This window comes from Oryx dammah, unplaced genomic scaffold, assembly GCF_014754425.2.
Source record: "Oryx dammah isolate SB20612 unplaced genomic scaffold, SCBI_Odam_1.1 HiC_scaffold_25, whole genome shotgun sequence".
NCBI lineage: Eukaryota > Metazoa > Chordata > Mammalia > Artiodactyla > Bovidae > Oryx > Oryx dammah.
This window is the reverse complement of record NW_024070209.1, coordinates 92,257,403-92,277,445: the sequence shown is the minus strand read 5'-3', so window position 1 is coordinate 92,277,445 and position 20,043 is coordinate 92,257,403. Positions and strand designations below refer to the sequence as shown.

The 20,043-nt window shown below is 44.8% G+C and overlaps 1 protein-coding gene across 3 annotated transcripts in view; it reads right to left on the bottom strand.

Annotated features, from left to right (window-relative positions):
• The window catches only part of MRRF (mitochondrial ribosome recycling factor), a 57,783-nt gene that overhangs the window by 17,010 nt on the left and 20,730 nt on the right, over positions 1-20,043 (bottom strand). For all 3 annotated transcript variants that reach the window (XR_005718446.1, XM_040225044.1, XM_040225047.1), the window contains one exon: positions 18,265-18,356. Coding sequence is in view for 2 of the 3 variants with exons in the window: in XM_040225044.1 (XP_040080978.1) it covers positions 18,265-18,356 (92 nt within the window). In the remaining variant the exon portion in view is untranslated. The remainder of the gene's footprint in view (positions 1-18,264; positions 18,357-20,043) is intronic.

Below are 20,043 nucleotides of genomic sequence, written 5' to 3'. Positions count from 1 at the left end.
CAGATTCTTCACCACTTGAGCTACAGGAACGTCCTATGTATATCTCACTACAATTAAAAAAAAAAAAAAAAAAAGGAACAAACTGTTTCTAAGACCAACACAAAGTATCACAGATGTCTGAGTGAAGCAGAAGTCAGGTCAGACTTGGATTTTGTGCAGAGACCAAGGTACCAACCAGATCTAAGCATAAGGCAAGAGTCTGCCCAGAAGCCTCTTGGCAGACAGACAGAGAGCTCACGACTAGCCTGCAGCAGCCTCCCGGTTGAGTGATGAAGAGAGCAGCCTTTTCCGCTGGGGTCAGAGATCCTCCCAGCATAAGGCAGGGCTTCGGCTGAGCTGGCAGGGTCACGCTTTGTTTGTACAAACCCCACCAGGCGGGTCTTCCAGGAACATCCTGGATGGGGGCCTTCCTGCAGAACTCCTTGAGTGTGTTCCCATGAACAATAAGCTGAGGGGCATGCCCCGCCAGCAACTCACACAGCAGATACTGAAACGATACTTCCTATGGCTTCAACGAGAATGGGACACATTGTGCAAAGACACTCACCAGGGGTACATCAGAGGAAGCTATGCTCGGTGTGGCAATTGTGGTAAAAACCAGTTATAAGATGTCAGACTTCAAAAGACTCATTGGTCACTTAGGGGGGGACTTAGAAAGGTAGAAAGGATGTGCTTCAGAGCCAGGAAACCTAAGCTGGCATCCCTGCTTTGCCACTTGCTGGCTTCAGAACCGTGAGGACACTGATGGACTTCTCTGGACTCAAGTCTCCTCGCATGTAGAGTAGGAGGAAGAAAATTACTAAGAGGGCGGGAGCAAGGATTAAATGAGATGATGGCGGCACGGGCTCAGCACACCACCAGTGTGCACACACTCCAGCATGCACAGGGCAGCCGCTTTGCTATTCGAACTGCACAATCTCCCAGGCTGGGGGACCACAGTATGTGAGCGGTCGGAGAGAAAGCAGTCAGAGGACTGAGTCACGAGGAGCTTAGGCTACTGAGCAGCTGATGAGCCACCAGGGGACAGGACGGGAAGAGAGGAGAGTGGGCCTGGGGGCCCCGGGAGACAGGAGCTGGGCTTCAGAAGCCCAGGACAGGCTGAGGGAGAAGGGAGTCGCACTTCCAGGGAACAAACAGTCTGCGTAAACACATCTCTGATGGCTCCACCGAGAGAACCCCTGATGCCCGTCTCCGTGATGGGCTGCCTCCCCACATGGCAGCATCGGTCTGCAGTCAGCAGCAGTCGCAGGCCCTGTTTTACTGTTCGCTGGTGGGCGCTGCCCGATGCTGTGAGGCTCCTGGCCCTGAAGGAAACGTGTTCGTTTGTGTAGTACTGCCAGACTTCCTACATTCCTAGGGACATGATTCTCTCCCCTCTCTCCTAGCCACCCCCTCTGCATACTGCACCCCAACCATAGCTCACCAGCCTCTAACAGGCACGAATGTGTTTCATAAAGACATGCAGTGTCCTTCTAGTCCAAAGAAAATCATAGACACACTTTGGAAAGACTTCTACCATCAGCAGCACCATCAATTTTCTCTGGGGACATATAACTGGGCACCTGCTTTCAGAGGCCTGTCCTGTGACCGAGGCCTGGCTAAGCAGACGTGCCGTCCTGATATACAGCCCAGCATGATGGAAAGAGAGAGGAAGTTGAGGTCAGGGGTCACAGCTCCACACTCCCAGCTGAGTGATCAAGATGAAGTCACTGGTTTTCTCCTTCCCCGTCACCCAAAGGTTGGAAACCCAAGTTCAGGGATGCAGGGAGGTAACTCTCCCTTCTGCTCTCACATACAGGATAACACAGGTGTGGTGGCCAAGGCTGCTTTCCACCTCCAGCTCTGCCACTTCAAGGCTGGGTAGCTGTGCACGATTAGTTTTTCCTCCCCAGATCACAAGGAAGCATTCACAAGAACAGTCTCTGAAGCCACACAACCAGGGTTTGAGGCCCCAGACCTATCCCTGCTTAGCCATATGGCCCTGGGCAAGTCATTTCACTTCTTTGCCTCAGTGTTCCCATCTGTCAAATGTGTTTAATACCACTAAGTTAATGAGACTGTTGCAAGGATTAAGAGAGTTACTAAATGTACTGGTCACGGGGACATGCTCAATAAACACTATCTGTTGTTTTCTTACCTGTAAATGGGGGCGGGGTGGGAGGAGTAATAAAAATGTTACTCTTCTTCTTCCACAGTCAGGACCAAATGAGAGATGATGGTTGAAGAATTCTGCATACATGGGTATTGACTATTTTAAAAGCTGTTCGTCAGATTAGTAATAAAAATAACAGTGAAGTTTCCCACTGAGAGATCAGAGCCTAGTGGCTACAGGCCCAGGGTCTGAGAAAGATGCCTGTCCCTCCCTTCACTCACCATGTGACACTGGGCGCAGACGCTCCCTTCCCCTATGACTCGGCACCCTCAGGTGTGAATGGGGGAAATAGTACACCTGCCTCTGAAGACTGCTATGAATACCGTGGTTCATGTGCAAATAGCAGCTGGCAGCAGCGGGCACCCCGGGCCATTACTGTCCTTACTACAAGCTAGGTCCTATCCCCAGAGCTAGGGATACAGCGCGGGACAGAACAGATGAAGTGCCACCAAGTCACACTCAAGTAGAGGGGAGAGAGGGCACCCGCAGCTCTGTGAACCGACGCTTAAGTGCTGCGAAGAAAACGAAGCAAGACCGGGAGAGAAAGAGGAGCCTCGCTATGAGGACAGTAAGGGCTCCCTGATGACTGCCTAGCCCTCTGGTTGCAGTGCCATCTGCTCCCCTTCAATCAGTAACAGTGACGAACATTTGCAGAGCTCTTTCCATGTGCCAGGCTCTGAGGGGATACACGCTTTGTGCACTCACTGAGTGAACTTTTGCATCTTTCCTGTGACATTACTGGTCTTATTACCTGGTTTCTGAAGATTAGGAAAACGGAGGCTTAGACAGATTGAGTCACCTGCCCAAGGCCACACAGGTTCCTGGAAGACCTGGGATCTGAGCCCAGTGCAGCCTCACTTGTGAATCTCAGGCCTCCCTGCTGGTGCTAGACAAACCTAAGCCACTATTCTTACCAGCTGCAGTGACGCGGACGCTCCTTCACCGAGACTGCTTAGACAGAGTTCACTGCTACTCCTCCAGCTCCCCTACGAGCCTCAACACAGTGGGCAGAGAGGACGACGGGGTCCCTAGGGGTCGGCCATGGGACAGGGATGACCTTGGGTGGCCAACTGCCGGGTCCTGTCAGCTGGGGCAGCACACACAGGGTGGACAACAGGGGGGTGGGGGAGAAGGAACCTGTCCTTGCAGGTGCAGCTCCTGCATAGGTGCTGATGGCGCTTTCTGCTCAGCGCATGCTCCGCTCAATTCCTGAATGCACTTTCTTATGTGCTTCAAACAGAACATCCGTGCAGGGAGGGAGCTCCCATTCCACACTTGGGGTCTCAATAGTAGAAGGCGCTTCTAAAGACCCACAGGCTGGGTGAGGAGAAAGGGGGCATCCTATAACTGCACAGAGGCTCGCCAGGCCTGGAAGGGGAGACAAACAATGGACTGGACATCCACCAGCCGAATAAAGGAATGAGCGACCCTGGAGAGCAGCAATGAGAGCAGGTGGTGGGCATGAAAAGGGCCAGAGAAGCAGCTGCAGTTTCTCAAGTGTAGCTGATGGCTGCTCCCACCCAAGTGAAGTCACTCAGGCGGTCTCCTCTGATGTTCTTTTTCTTTCACCATCACTAAAGGTCTGTATATGTGTGAGCTGTGTGAGGAAAGGGTATTATCAATATGTCCAAGGATATGCACGTGAGACACACTCTCTCTGGTTCAAGATCCACAAAGCGATGCAGCAGCTAGAGAGAGGGGCTGCAGAGCAAGGAGAAGGGAGGAGGATTCTGGTTAGCAGCCCGGAAAGCAAGGTGATAGCGTGGCAAGAACAGGGGCGTGGAAACAGACAGACTCGACGTGAGCCATGACCCCTCTGCTTACTAATCTGTGACCCTGAGCAAATTACGTAATTTTCTGATCCCCAGTTTCCTCATCTGTGTTACACTCATCTCAAGATGGTGTTTCTCTGTACACACAGAAACAATGAGATCACCATGAAAAGATGTACGGAAGATTCTGTTGAGCCAAAAATAAATAAATAAAAAACAAGTTGTGGCACAGCAGATGGCAGAAACTTAATCCCACTTATGTAAACTGAATATGTGTGTGTGTGCACCTTTTAAAATCTGGCAGGATATTTATCAAACTTACCAACAAGTTACTTCAGGGACGAATCCTTGAGGGGCAATAAAAGAACTCTTTACTTTTCTGCAGGACTTGAATCTTTACATTAATGTGTAATATTTTTATAATTAAAGAGATGAAAGTCATATCTCTAATAAAAGGCTAGTATTCAGAACATATAAAGATCTCCTACACCTCAGCATAAAAGTACAAACAATACAATTTAAAAATGAGCACAGGACCTGAACAGACATTTTTCTAAAGATGTACAAACGGCAAACAAGCACACAAAAAAATACTCAATATCACTAACATCAGGGAAATGCAAGTCAAAACTACAGCGAGATACCACTTCCTACCCACTTAGATGGTAATAATAACAATGACAACAACAACATCAAGTACTGGCAAAGAGAGCAATTAGAGTCCTTCAATATTACTGGGAAGAATATGAAATGTGCAGTCCCTGTGGAAAAGTTTGGCAGATCTTCAAAAAATTAAACAGTTATCACATGACTTTAGCAATTCCACTCATATGTTTATACCCAAGAGAACTAAAAGCATGCTTGCTGCTGCTGCTGCTGCTAAGTCGCTTCAGTCGTGTCCAACTCTGTGTGACCTCAGAGACGGCGGCCCACCAGGCTCCCCCGTCCCTGGGATTCTCCAGGCAAGAACGCTGGAGTGGGTTGCCATTTCCTCCTCCAAAAAAGCATGCTTATAGCAGCATTATTTATAATAGCCAAAAAGTGTAAACAACTCAAATATTCATCAGCCTGTGAATGGAAAAATAACATGTGGTATATCCACTCAGTGGAATATTATTTGGCAAGAAAAAAGAATGAAGTACTGATGGATGCTACAACATGGATGAACCTTGAAAATATTATGCAAGTGAATAAAGCTAGTCACAAGAGACGACATACTGTGTGAATTCATTTATATGAAACGTTCAGAACAGGGAAATCTATACGGACAGACTAGTAGTTGCCTAGAGTGATCCTTATGAGGGTGATCTGGGGTAAAGTAGGGAGTGATTGCTAGTGGGCTCAGGGTATCTTTGTGAGGTGATGAAAATGTCCTAAAATGAATGTGGTGAAGCTTGCATAACTCTGACTATACTAAAAATCTTTGTAGTATACCCTCTCAGTTCAGTTCAGTTCAGTTGCTCAGTCGTGTCCAGCTCTTTGCGACCCCATGAATTGCAGCACGCCAGGCCTCCCTGTCCATCACCAACTTCCGGAGTTCACTCAGACTCACGTCCATCGAGTCCATGATGCCATCCAGCCATCTCATCCTCGGTCATCCCCTTCTCATCCTGCCCCCAATCCCTCCCAGCATCAGAGTCTTTTCCAATGAGTCAACTCTTCGCATCAGGTGGCCAAAGTACTGGAGTTTCAGCTTTAGCATCATTCCTTCCAGAGAAATCCCAGGGTTGATCTCCTTCAGAATGGACTGGTTGGATCTCCTTGCAGTCCAAGGGACTCTCAAGAGTCTTCTCCAACACCACAGTTCAAAAGCATCAATTCTTTGGCACTCAGCTTTCCTCACAGTCCAACTCTCACATCCATACATGACCACAGGAAAAACCATAGCCTTGACTAGACGGACCTTAGTCGGCAAAGTAATGTCTCTGCTTTTGAATATGCTATCTAGGTTGGTCATAACTTTTCTTCCAAGGAGTAAGCGTCTTTTAATTTCATGGCTGCAGTCACCATCTGCAGTGATTTTGGAGCCCAAGAAAATAAAGTCTGACCCTGTTTCCACTGTTTCCCCATCTATTTCCCATGAAGTGATGGGACCAGATGCCATGATCTTCGTTTTCTGAATGTTGAGCTTTAAGCCAACTTTTTCACTCTCCTCTTTCACTTTCATCAAGAGGCTTTTTAGCTCCGCTTCACTTTCTGCCATAAGGGTGGTGTCATCTGCATATCTGAGGTTATTGATATTTCTCCTGGCAATCTTGATTCCAGCTTGTGTTTCTTCCAGCCCAGCGTTTCTCATGATGTACTCTGCATATAAGTTAAATAAGCAGGGTGACAATATACAGCCTTGACGGACTCCTTTTCCTATTTGGAACCAGTGTGTTGTTACATGTCCACTTCTAACTGTTGCTTCCTGACCTGCATACAGATTTCTCAAGAGGCAGGTTAGGTGGTCTGGTATTCCCATCTCTTTCAGAATTTTCCACAGTTTACTGTGATCCACACAGTCAAACGTGGGTGAATCAGATTTCAATAAAGCTGTTAAAAATGCTGCATGCCTACCTGGCTCTTGTCACTGAACAGTACTTGTCTCCCAGGTGGAAAGCTCAGTGGCAGACAGCATGCCTCGGTCTCCTCAGCTGGGGGACGGCAGTTCTGCCCCTTCCCCATAACAGTTAATAGTCACCACGCACAAGAGGTCATGGGAAGACTCAACAGCAGTTAACTTGATAACAACAATTTTAAAAATTACATTTCTCATCGAGTGGATTTCTTTCCTTTCTTCACTGGTGTCAGACCTGCATCATGCGCTAAAGACTCTCCTTGCCTGCTCCTGCTCCTTCTCCCCTTTATCCTTCCCAAGAGTTTCTCCCAATACCCCTCCAGAAAAGGAAATTCTGCTACTACCCCATTTTACAGATGAGGAAACTGAGACTCAACGAGTTGAAATAACTAGCCTTTGGTCACACAACTCATTTTATTGATTCTCTTCTTCAAGTTGTTCTGACCTTGGCTCCTCCAGGTATGAACTCCACTCTCCCTGGATGCACAGCAGTTACTCCTATTTATTAACTCAGCCTGGGAACCCTGCCTCCCTGCCTTATGACCTTGCGGTCCCTAGAAAAACTTGGGAATCATCCACGAGAGACTGTATATCAGCATAAGCTGCAAAAAAAAAAAAAAAAAAAACCACTTCAGAAAGAAAATCCAGGCTAGGAGAACCACAACCCAGGGTCTTTAACTGTTACCTGGTGAAACTGCCTGGTCCAGTCACAAGGAGAATTCTCCTCCATGCTGTCACCTTGGAATAAAGTCTGAGGGAGGAGCCTGCCTAGGCGTAAGGTCTACCATTGCTGTGAAGGTCAGGAAGAAAAGTAGGTGCCAGCTGTGAGCACTTGGGGAGCAGTTCAGTGGGCGGGGGCTGTCAAGAAGAGTCAAAGCCCCTTGGCCTTTCTAGAAACACTAAGCGAGTCTCATACCACAGGCAGGACTAGTCATTGGATTTTCTTCTTTTGGATATACCTTCCAGGAGGTCTTCTTCACCATAATTCATATTCAAAGAACAAACCAAGTGCTCATTAACAATCAAACTACAGTGTTCCTGAGCAACTTAAATTCCAAGATAATTACAACATAATGACTCAACTCCTCCCACCCCTAAAAATGGAGGAAAAGACAGGGGAGAAAAAAAAACCCAAAACAACATGGGGTTGGGGGAGGGGTTAGTGAGGAAGAGAGGGAAAGAGACTGTTAAGGACTAAAACAGCAATCAGCAAACAGAAAGAAAATATCATTGGTTTTACTACCAAATAATCAGAAAAGAATGTTTTCAATAACTCCATAACCAGGAGAATTAGATAATAACAAATAGTATAAGAAAGGAGAATTAAAGTTTATGACACATAATATTCCATATAATAATATCCCATTACTCTTCAAAAAAAAAATCATAGAAATTATGCCTGTTTTACAGATAAGGAGGCTGAAGCTTCCAACAATTAAATGATTTGCCCAAGAGCACTACAGTGGGCATGTTTCAGGAACACTGTCGGCCAATGTTAAGAGTCTCCTTTAGCAGGCCATCTTCGCTCAGGAGCATCCCATCAGTCCAGCAGAGTCCTCAGAAATGCACTGCAGTGCGTCATCTTTTATGCAACCCTCTTTTCCATTCTTTACCAGTGGCAGACCTGTACCCTCTCTTTCACAGGATTCTGCCCATAAAGTTCTCGCACATATAATTCTGTCCTGGTGTCCGCTTTTAGAGGACCCAAGTAGATAAACCCAGAGAATGATAGAACAGGAACTCGAACCTAGGTCTGTCTAAGCCCAAACCCCTTGTGTTTTCTTTCCTTTATACCCAGAGACTAACTGATAAATAAATCACGTTGTGAAATCCAATGACTGATTCTCAGGCTTTCTCTTCTGTGACCCATCAGCAGCATCCGGTGCAGTGATGGGTCCTTCCTCTAAGACACTTCCTTTGGTTCCCAGGATCCCACACTCTTCCAGAGTCCTCTGGCCACTTGTTCTGTCTCTCTGGCTGGTTCCTCCTCACCACCTTGACCCACAAACCTTGATGTGGACTGTCCAGGGCTGTTTCCAAACCCTTCTCTTCACTATCCACATTTATTCTCTAAAATAATCTCTTTTAATCTCATGGCTTCTTCTACATGTTCATGCCTCCCTGATTTCTCTCTCGAGCCCACAGCCTTATCTGAACTGTAAACTTACATACCTAACAGCCTACTCGACCTCTCCACGTGGATGTCTATTAGCATCTCAGATTAAACACAGGATAAAACCTGGTCTTCTCTCACACCCACTCTGTCCTCCCACACCTGTCCTGTCTCAGTAAATGGCAACTCTATCCTTCCAGTTGCTCAGGTCAAAAACCTTGAAGTCATCTTTGAGATCTTTCTTCCTAAATTTACAAGCAATCTGTCAGCAAATCCTGGTAGCTTTTCCTTAAAATGTGCCCAGAATCTGACCACTTCTAGCCAATCCCATTGCCACACTAGTCCAGGCACCAGACCTGGATTACTAGAATAGCTCCCAACTGGTCACTGCTTTCACCCTCACCTTCAGACAGTGTAATTCTCAAAACGGCAGCCAGAACGATCCTTTCAAAACCTAAGTCAGATCATGGCCCTCCCTAGCTCAAAACCCTCCAATGACTTCCCATTTCACTCCAAACAGAAACCAAAATCTTTGCAAGGGTCTATAAGAACTATGATGGCTAATTTTATTTATTTTAATTTTTATTAGGGTACAGTTGATTTACAATGTTGTATTAGTTTCAGGTATACAGCAGATGGTTAATTTTTTGTGTCACAGTGGTCCCAGATATTCGATCAAACATTATGCTGAGTGTTTCTCTGAGGATGTCCCAGATGAGTGGAACATTCAGATCTTTAGACTGAGTAAAGCAGACTGCCCTCCCTAATGTGGGTGGGCCTCACTCAATCACTTGAAGGCCTGCAAAAAACAAAAATAATACCGAATTCCCCTGAATAAGAAGGAATTCCTTCTGCCCAACTGCCTTGAAACTGCAACAATGTTTTTTCTTTCCCCTGCCTTTGACTCAAACCAAAACATCAGCACTTCCTGGGTCTCCAGCTCCCTGGCCTTTAGACTGGGAACCACACTTATCAGCTCTCCTGAGTCTCTATCTCCCAAGACTGCAGATCTTGGGACTTGTTGGCATCCATAATCGCATGAGCTAATTCTTTACAATAAATCTTTTTACATATATACTCTATTGGTTGTTTCTTTGGAGAACACTGACTAATAAAGACTTTACATGATACTGGCCTCCGCATTTCACTCTGATCTCAGCTCCTACTTCCCTCCCCTCTCGTGTTCTGCTACAGCCACTGAGCACTCTTACCATCTTACTATTCCCTGAACACCCACCTCAGGGTCTTTGCACTTGCTGCTTCCTCTGCCTTAGTGATGAATATAAGCATAGTTTGCTCTCTCATGTCCTCAGTTCTCTGCTAAATTATCACTTTCCCCTGAAGCCTTTGGTGAATACACCACTTGAAACTGCACCACCCCACGACCACCACCTATAATCTTTATTGCTTTTCATTGCTTTATTTTTCTCCACAGAGAGAAAATTGTGGCCAGCTGACACACACACTGTCTGTGTGTGTTACTGTCCATTTTCCCAGTGAAAAGTAAAAGTCACTCAATAGTGTCCGACTCTTTGCAACCCCATGGACTATACATTCCATGGAATTCTCCAGGCCAGAATGAATACTGGAGTGGGTATGGGTAGCCTTTCCCTTCTCCAGGGGATCTTCCCAACCCTGGGACAGAACCCAGTAGAGGTTCCACAAAGGCAGAGGTTGTGTCTAGCTTGCTCACTGTTGTAATTCTCCATGTCTAGAACTATGCCTGACACATAGTAAGTGCTCAATAAATATCTGCTGAATAAATTTATAAATATCCTAGAAGTTTCATATTTCAGCATAACAATTTTATATGATCATAAGAGCAGTTAAGAGGTCACCTGGTGCCAGAGGAGGATAGGGACTGACTTGCAAAGGGGCACAGGGAACTTTCAGGATGACTGAGCTGGTCTACAGGTTGACTAAGATAGTGGTTACAGGGACACATACATTTGTCAAAATTTATTATCATGTACACTTAAAATGGGTCCATTTTTTTTTTTTTGTATGAAAGATATACCTCAATATAGTAGACTTAAAAAAAAAAAAATCCCCAAGTTGTTTATATTCCAGACTGCCTCCACACCAAAAAGTGGTGTACAAATTCACTTTTAGAGTATGCATCCTGGTTTGAGCTCTGGCAATTATGCTCCACATGGTATAGGTTGGTATATAATTAAACTTTAAAATACTAATTGCTGCCCCTTATTACAAAAAGAAAAAGTGCTCTCAGAGGTCCACAGATGTTAAGAATAGACTTTGAAGTCAAGCAGACCCATATTTAAATCCTGCACAACTCTATCTTTATTAGCCAGATGAACTTGAACAAGTTATTCAACCTCTCTTGGGCTTACTTAGCTCCTGAACCAAAAAAATAGGGAATGACAGAATGACCTACATAATGTAGTATAAGGCCTAGAATATAGTTTGCACTCAGTTAAGTAGTTACTTTGCTTAGTATTATTATCAACAAGCAGTGAGCCAGGAGAGCCACTGAAATATTGATGGGGTTTCCTAAGAGAGTGATGTCAAGTTTGGGTCTGCGGACCGCTGCAGGGGTCACTCAGGTGTGTTGCAGATGTTCGCTCGGCCCCGAAGTGCCCACGTCTCCACGAAGCTCAGCAGTATGCAGCACACGAGTGCCAATAAGCACTGTGACAATCAAGGAGCAACACTTACACCAAGGCGCCCCACGTTCTGTTCACATCTCCCCCAGTTACAGGCCCCCATTTACCACTTCCCACCTCTAGCAGAAGAACAGGAAGATCCTTAGAAGATCATTACAACACTGTTAGCAAAAAAGAAAACAATTTAAATAACCAAGATATTCAACAACTGGCAACTATTTAGTGCTACAGATGACAGGCAAACACTATGCAACCCTTAAAAAGAGTAAGGAAGAACTCTCACCAGAGAGCCATGGCACATTAAGTTAAAAAGGGAAAGTGCAGAAGAGTGGGCATAATATAATCCCGTGTCATCACAAGAAACATGGAGAAGGAGATTTAGACGTGTGTCTGAAGTTGCATAGAAAAAATCTGGAACAAGGTGCTAAAAGTTGTGCCCTATGCGAGGGGAGTATGGGGGAGAAAGGATACATGTATATGTATGGCTGAGTCCCCTTCACTGTTCAACTATCACAACATGTTTTTTTTTATTATTATTAGTTTATTTTTACTTGGAGGGTAATTGCCTTACAATATTGGTTTCTGCCACACATCAAGATGAATTAGCCATAGGTATACATATGTTCCCTCCCTCTTGAACCTCCCTCCCACCTCCCACCCTATCTCATCCCTCTAGGTCGTCACAGCGCACTGGATTTGAGCTCCCTGCATCATACAGCAAGTTCCCGCTGGCTATCCATTCTAAGTGTGGTAATACATATGTTTCAATACTACTCTCTCAATTCACCGGCCCCCCCTTTCCGCACTGTGTCCACAAGGCTCTTCTCTATGTCTGCATCTCCACTGCTGCCCTGCACACAGGTTCATCAGCACCATCTTTCTAGATTCATATCACAACATCATTAATCGGCTATACTCCAAAACAAAATTTAAAAATAAAAGTGATTCCCTATGGAGAATAGAATGGAAGTATTTTAATTTTCTATTTAATCCTCAGTTCAGTTCAGTCGCTCAGTCGTGTCTGACTCTTTGCGACCCCATGAATCGCAGCACGCCAGGCTCCCTGTCCATCACCAACTCCCGGAGTTCACTCAGACTCACGTCCATTGAGTCCGTGATGCCATCCAGCCATCTCATCCTCGGTCGCCCCCTTCTCCTCCTGCCCCCAATCCCTCCTAGCATCAGAGTCTTTTCCAATGAGTCAACTTTTCGCATGAGGTGGCCAAAGTACTGGAGTTTCAGCTTTAGCATCATTCCTTCCAGAGAAATCCCAGGGTTCTCCTTCAGAATGGACTGGTTGGATCTCCTTGCAGTCCAAGGGACTCTCAAGAGTCTTCTCCAACACCACAGTTCAAAAGCATCAATTCTTCGGCGCTCAGCTTTCTTCACAGTCCAACTCTCACATCGATACATAACCACAGGAAAAACCATAGCCTTGACTAGACGGACCTTAGTCGGCAAAGTAATGTCTCTGCTTTTGAATATACTATCTAGGTTGGTCATAACTTTGCAGACACTGATAAGAAATAATAAAAGAGGAGGACAATCCAGGAAGGAGGCAGCTTCACCGGGGAACGAGTCAGCCCCAGGTACTTCAATCTCTTTGGTGAATTCATGATTCCTAACAGTTTTATTTAAAGTCAGAGATGAACTCAGTGCTCTCAAAACAAAACAGCGTCATTCTACTTTGTGTGGTTTTCTCATCAATATTTGGTAAAACAACTAGTAAGAGAGTATTTGTTTGTTTGTTTAGGGGCATAAAGAAGATGTGAATGGGCTGGGGGCTTAACCAAAACAAACTCCTGCTCAAAACTCTTCAGGGTCCCTGATTAAGAAATGAAGAACTGATATACCAAAACAAGCTGCTACCAGGAGGCAAGAACAGGGGAGAAGGCAGTAAGTCTTGCGTTCCATCCTGCTTCCGCCCCTAGGCAGCCCTGTGGCAGTGGGCACTGATTCCTGGGAGTTTCAGGTCTCCTATCAGGCAAGTGGGCATAAGAACCATCTCCTGACCTCGGAGTGGTATTATGAGAATGCAGGGAGAAACCCTCAGGCGTTCAGCACAGTATTTCCAGGCATTAAACCTGTAGTGCAGGTGGTTAATAAACAGGACCCAGAACTTGATGACATACATAACAAAAAGAGAAGAAACTATTCCAGTGAATCTTGATTAACAGAAATGTTCAAAGAATCCATCTAGTTGATTGACTTCTCTAAATGGGAGAAGACCGGCCAGAGAAGAAAACAAAACCCATATACATTGTCAGTGGGGGCGGATGTAACCCAGAGCTGGGGAGGCCCAAGGTCATCTTACTGAAGACAGCCAGGAGAACTTGCGCAGTCACACAGCTGGATTTGCAGAGGCTGTGAAAAGAAAGCCTGGTGATAGGAACCACCCAGGCTCCAAGTCTGACCTGCTATTGCTTTAGGATTTATCTTCTGCCTTCTTCCCAAAAGGATCAGAGGCAGACTGTGGGAAGAGTCACGTACTCAGCAGACTCATTTAAATAAGAATATGAGAATCAGAAGAGTGTATAGAGGGTGAGGTACCAGCTGAGATCCGCTGCAACTGAAAATAAAACTAGCTCTGGGCATCCAGAAGGCAGAAAGGCAAACCGGTAGACTGTCATTAGGGGAAGAATCATAATCAACTGGGAAGGTACATTTTTATAGACTTAAACTTGAATGTTACCATCAGAAACCAATCCTGGGAATTTATGCATTTGACTACCTCCCACCTCCGACTCCTAAAATAAGCTTTAGCATGCTGTTTTCCTCCTCGCAGGTTTGCTGTGTGACCTGGAGCCAATACCTCACCTCTGGGTATCTCAGGTTCCCCATCCTTTAAAGGGAGGGATGCGCCTGCATATTTATGAAAAGGAATGAAGGAACCTTTGTCAGCATTAACTGAGTGCTTACTAAACTTCAAAAGCCTTGTGTACATTATCTCACTGAAATCGCCCAATAACTATAAAAGGCAAGCCCTATAAATACGTTACAGACGAGCTCTCTGAGATTCAGAGAGGTAGAGACAGCTGATACTGTCACAAAGCTAAAAAGTAGAAGAATCAGAACTCTATTCCAGGCTTTCATGTTACCAAGGTGCAAATTTAACTGTTAGACTTTTGCACTTCTTTTGTGTATCTCAAGCACCTAACAGTTCCTGGCATATAGTAGGTACTCAGCATACTTGTTTCCTTCCTCACTCCTTCCTTTTCTCCTGAAGTAAAATTATGTATGTAAGGAAAATTGTATGTCTACTGAAATATTATTAGTATCTTATATTTATATTGCTTCTTTTCCTTTAAGGAGATCACACTACTTAATTTATTTTCTCTACTAATTTCACCAAAGATCTAGCTATCATTGTGTATTACATCATTTATTTTACAAATGAGGAACTAGAAGGCAACAATCTGCTAGGGTGACGTGCCCAGAGTCATATGGAAGTCACTGCCAAAACCAAATAAAAACCTTGGTCCTCTTTTCTCTAAATCAGCCTTTATCCTCTCACATGACACAACCTACATAATAAAGAACAGATCATTCATTTTTTATCTGGAAAACTACCAAACATATAATTCAGTAAGGGGCCCCATGACCTTACCACCTTGTCAAAGGGAAGAAAGTATATAAAAAATGAGGTTTGCAGGAGCAGACGGATTTGGTCCGTCAACTTTCTCTTGGATTACACCCATTAACCAACATAAAATAATGCAAAATATAATGTAACAGATCCCCATGTCTTCGGAAATTCAAGTTAAACTCACTGATCTTTCAAAACTTATATACAATGCACAAGGGCAGCCATTAACTGGAGCGGGGCTGCAGAGGAGCACATGATGTCAGCGAGTTCTCTGCAAGAAACACATGATCCACTCTAGAAGAATCCAAGTCAGCAATGAGCATTTAGGGACATCAATTCATAGCATCACAGCATTCTGGAGCTCCAGAAGGGAACTGGCAGACCACTGAGAACAACGCCTTCATCTTGTGCATGAAGAACCTGAGGCTCGGGGCAGCGGGGCGGCGGTGGGGGCAGGGGGGGCAGGTAAGTGGCTTTGCCAAGATTTCACAGACACAAGAGCAAGAACGAAAAAATTAAGCTGCTGACTATATCCATCCCACTTGTGAGTCATGCTTCTGATGGCCCTGAGTACACCTCGCACTTTCCAGAATTACCCACCTATACATTGAGTGCAGAAGAGCCTGAAATAGGGTAATGGAAAAACTCAGAATTCAAATTCTGGCCATGTGATCTTGAGTAAGTCCCTTAATTTCTGTGAATTTTAGTTTTTTTCATCTATAAACTGTAGGTAATAGTAAACTCCACAAGTAAGCTGCCAGTAATATAAACAAGGGGCCCGCACAGTCCTGAGTCACACAAAGGCCAACATTAGGTCCACATACAACCAGAATACCCAGCACAGAGGCTGGCACATAACACATTTGTAGAAAATTTGCTAAGCGAATCAATGAACTAACCAAGCAAACAAGTACCAGACTTGAACTCGGGTCCATTTGCTTCTTATATAGCTCCCAATTCATATGATTTCAAAGCAGAGTGTTATTTCTGACTTACAGAGGCCATTTTCTGGCAAAAAAGCAGAAGAGAAAGGTCTACAGGGAAGTTCTTGGACTCTTCGGTGTTGGTATTAATTCTTATTGCTAGCATGGGTACATCCTGAGGCTCCAGATTCAACTAAACCTGAGCTTTAGCATAAGCTGTGTGACCTCAAAGACACACACATTCTCTGAGCCTGAATTTCCACACTGGGGAAAAAAAAATCTACCTTACAAAGGTGGTGTGACAAACGCAGTGATCTATATAAAGGAATACAGAACGATGTGTGGCACATGACAAGCTCACATTCCACTTCCCTTCTAGTTAATGGGGAGCTTCATTCATTCCTTTCACTTAGGTCCCTGCTTTGATGTCACTTCCTTCTTGAACATTTCTACGTACAAATAAACCTGTAACACTCGCTATCCCCTTAGCCTGCTTATTTTTCTTCGTAGTCCTTACCATCCCCTGACATTACGTATTTGTTTGTTTACTGTGCCTGTTGTTGTTGTTCAGACACTAAGTTGTGTCAGACTTTGTGACCCCATGGACTGCAACACACTAGGCTCCCCTGTCCTTCACCATCTCCTGGAGTTTGTTCAAACTCATGTCCACTGAGTCAGTGATGCTATCCAACCATCTCACCCTCTGACACCCCTTGCTCCTCCTGCCCTCAGTCTTTCCCAGCATCAGGAAATCTTTCCCAGTGAGTTGGCTCTTCCCATTGAGTGGCCAAAGTATTGGAGTTTCAGCTTCAGCATCAATCCTTCCAATGAATATTCAGAGTTGATTTTCTTTAGGATTGACTGGATGTATTTCCTTGCAGTCCAATGGACTCTCAAGAGTCTTCTCCAGCACCACAATTCAAAAGCATCCATTCCATGACGCTCAGCCATCTTTATGGTCCAATCCTCATATCCATAGAGGACCACTGGAAAAACCATAGTTTTGACTATACAGACCTTTGTTGGCAATGTGATGTCTCTGCTTTTTAATACATTGTTCAGGTTTGCCATAGCTTTCCTTCCAAGGAGCATGTGTCTTTTACAATCATGACTGCAGTAACCATCCACAGCGATACTGGAGCCCAAGAAAATAAAATCTGTCACTGGTCAAACCCAGGTCTCCTGCATTGTAGGCAGATTCTTCACCATCTGAGCTATGGGTTTCTTTACTGTGCCTACTTGACTATAAAATAAGCCCCAGGAGGATGGGGACTTTTTCTTGTTGGTGCTATTTACTGTTCTATCTCAACAAACAGGAAAGGGCCTGGCATGTAGTTAGGGCTTAATAAAAATATTTGTTGAGTGACTGAATGAATTCAACACTTACTTGGGGTTTGCTGGGCTTCCCAAGTAGCGCTAGTGGTAAACAACCCACCTGCCAAAGCAGAGATGTAAGAGAAGTGGGTTCAATCCCTGGGTGAGGAAGATCCCCTGGAGGAGGGCATGGCAATCCACACCAGTATTCTTGTCTCAAGAATCCCATGGACAGAAGAGCCTGGTGGGCTACAGTCCATAGGGTCGCAGAGTCGGACACAACTGAAGCGACTCAGCACACGCCAAGTCCTAGAATTAGACTACTATAGTGGCCTCCCAACGATACTCTCTGGGTCCACTCTGTCCCCCTACATTTAATCTGTTAATCAGCAGCCAGAGAGCTCCTAAAAAGTCAACATCAGATCACTCCTCTGCTGAAGGGCCTCCAGTGGCTTCCCACTACAATGACAGCACAGCCCACGCTACTCATCAGGGCCTGTAATGTCTAGAGCATGGTCTCTCACCAATCCATCCCCCATGCCACCACTGAGACACAATGGCTTCCTCTTCATCAAATATACCACGGTCTTATTATTTCTTTTCTTTGTTAATTTAAAAATAAACATACACTTTATGCCTTTGAAACTCTTAACTTCTATATATTTATGTAGCTAACAATATTCTGTCCTTTCTTATACCTAACATTTTTCAACAAGTGAGGACTAATGGGAAAATGACTCTTCCAGAAACTTGGTTTAGAGATTACAAGTGTCGAGGTCTTTTCAGACTCAGGGCCTTTGGGCTGTCTGTTCCCTCTGCCTGGAAAGCTCTTCCCCTAGGCTGCCTCGTCCTCATCATTGAACTGTCGGCAGAAATGTGACCTCCTTGTGAAGCTGTCCTGCCACCGTCACTCTCAGCAAGTCGCTCTCTACTGGAGCGCACTGTCCTTTCTTCTCTCACAGCATTTCATTATCTGGAATGACTTTATCTATGAGCCCTATCTTCCCAACAGGACTGTAAAATACATGAGGACAAGAGCTTTGTCAGGTTTGCTGCTGTGTGTGAACCAATAAACTGGGTCTCAAAAGATGCTGGAGCCGGCCAGGATGAGAGATACAGGTAAAGTGCACCACCAGCCTGACAGTATCACGGAGTGTTGGTTTCCTTCCAAAGATAGCTGCCCCATTACATCAAAATATGTGAATGTCAGCCTGACTTACTTGGGAATGGGTACCCGAATTAGCGTCCCCTCCACTTCTGGGTTCAGATTCATTCCACTTTCTCTTATAGCCTTGATAGCTGCAGCTGTACACTGAAAACCAGATCAAAAGGTAAACAGAATTAGTAAATAATTATTACCAGATGCAAGCCCTCTGTTGATAACTGGCAACCCATCTTGGCAGAACATGGAAACATTTAGTTCTGTTACCAGTAAGATCAGGAAGTTACATTGGTGTAGAGTGCTTTGATCAAGCTGAATAGCAAACTATGTCCACTCCTGGTACCAGTGTATTGTGGGAGGGAAAAAAAGCATAGAGGAAAAAATAAAAAGAAAACAGCTCTGCTTCTTTGAAAAGATTTCAATGGTTTGAGGCAACGCAGATCAAAACCACAATAAATTCTCAAGGGAGGGGGGCTGGTCTGTGCAAAGATTGGTGTAAAGACAGCTGAAAGATTTTATACATTAAAAATTCCAGTTGACATTTTACACTCAAAATATACCAGTGCCGACTGGAATGAGTAAATAAATTTAACTCACTCACATCTATGCTCACACCAACCTCACTTGTGTTTTGGCATGAGCAATGAATCTCTGCTGCTGTGCGTGCCAAGAAAGGAAGCATGGAAGATCTCAGTTCAAATCCCCACTCTGCTAACCATGTGACCCTGGGCAATAAGCTTGACCTCTCTGAGCCTCCATGTAGTAATCTGAGACCCTGCAGTACTGTACCTCAGAGAGGGTTAAATGAGGTAACATGAGCCATGCATCTTCCTCTGTGTCTGGGTGCCTGTAACACCCAGGCAAGGGGCGCTATTATATAAACATATTCAATAAATATAAGAATGCACAAACCCCCAAAGGATGATGAGCTGATGTCATCACTTAGCTGATGCACTGCTATCTTTTTTTTCCTCTTTTTTTGAGCCTGCACCATGAGGCATGCGATGTCGGATCTTACTTCTCCTGAATAGGGATCGAACCCATGGCCCCTGCGATGGAAGTGCAAAGTCTTAACCACAGGACTGACATCGAAGTCCCGCTTTGTTTAAAAAAAATTTATTTCATCAAAATATAGCTCTTTTACAATGTTAATTTCTGTTGTACAGCAACATGATTCTGCTATACACAAAGATATTCTTTCTCACATTCTTTTCCATTATGGTTTCTTACAGAACACGGAGTATCATTCTCTGATGCACTGCTGTCCTGAGGTCCATCTGGGTCTCTTCTGACACAGCCTTGCTCTCTATCGGGCAAGGTGGCACACTGGTACACTGACGTCCCAAACTGCCTTGTATCATTCTCTGATGCACTGCTGTCCTGAGGTCCATCTGGGTCTCTTCTGACACAGCCTTGCTCTCTATCGGGCAAGGTGGCACACTGGTACACTGATGTCCCAAACTGCCTTATCTCAACCTTAAGCAACATTATAACCACACCTGGTTTGCAATCCTACCGCATAAGAGAAGGCAGTGTGGAAGAGAGAATTCCATTGGCATGACAATGTGCCATTCATGAAAACAAGGCCCCTGATTTTCAAAAGAATTTTAGGTTTGACCAGAGCTAATCCACATCGCTTGGATTCAACAGAGCCAATTCCCAGCCTTGAGTTCCTCCCTAGACTTTCCGGTTTAAATAAATGGGGTTTGTTGCACACCTATTTTATTTTTCCAGGTTGGGTTTTGTTTCAAGGGTGTGCCTAAAAAGCTCATCCATTTCTTGGTAAAATGACCTGAATTCTACAGGGACATAAGATGCTATCGTTAGGTCAAAAAGA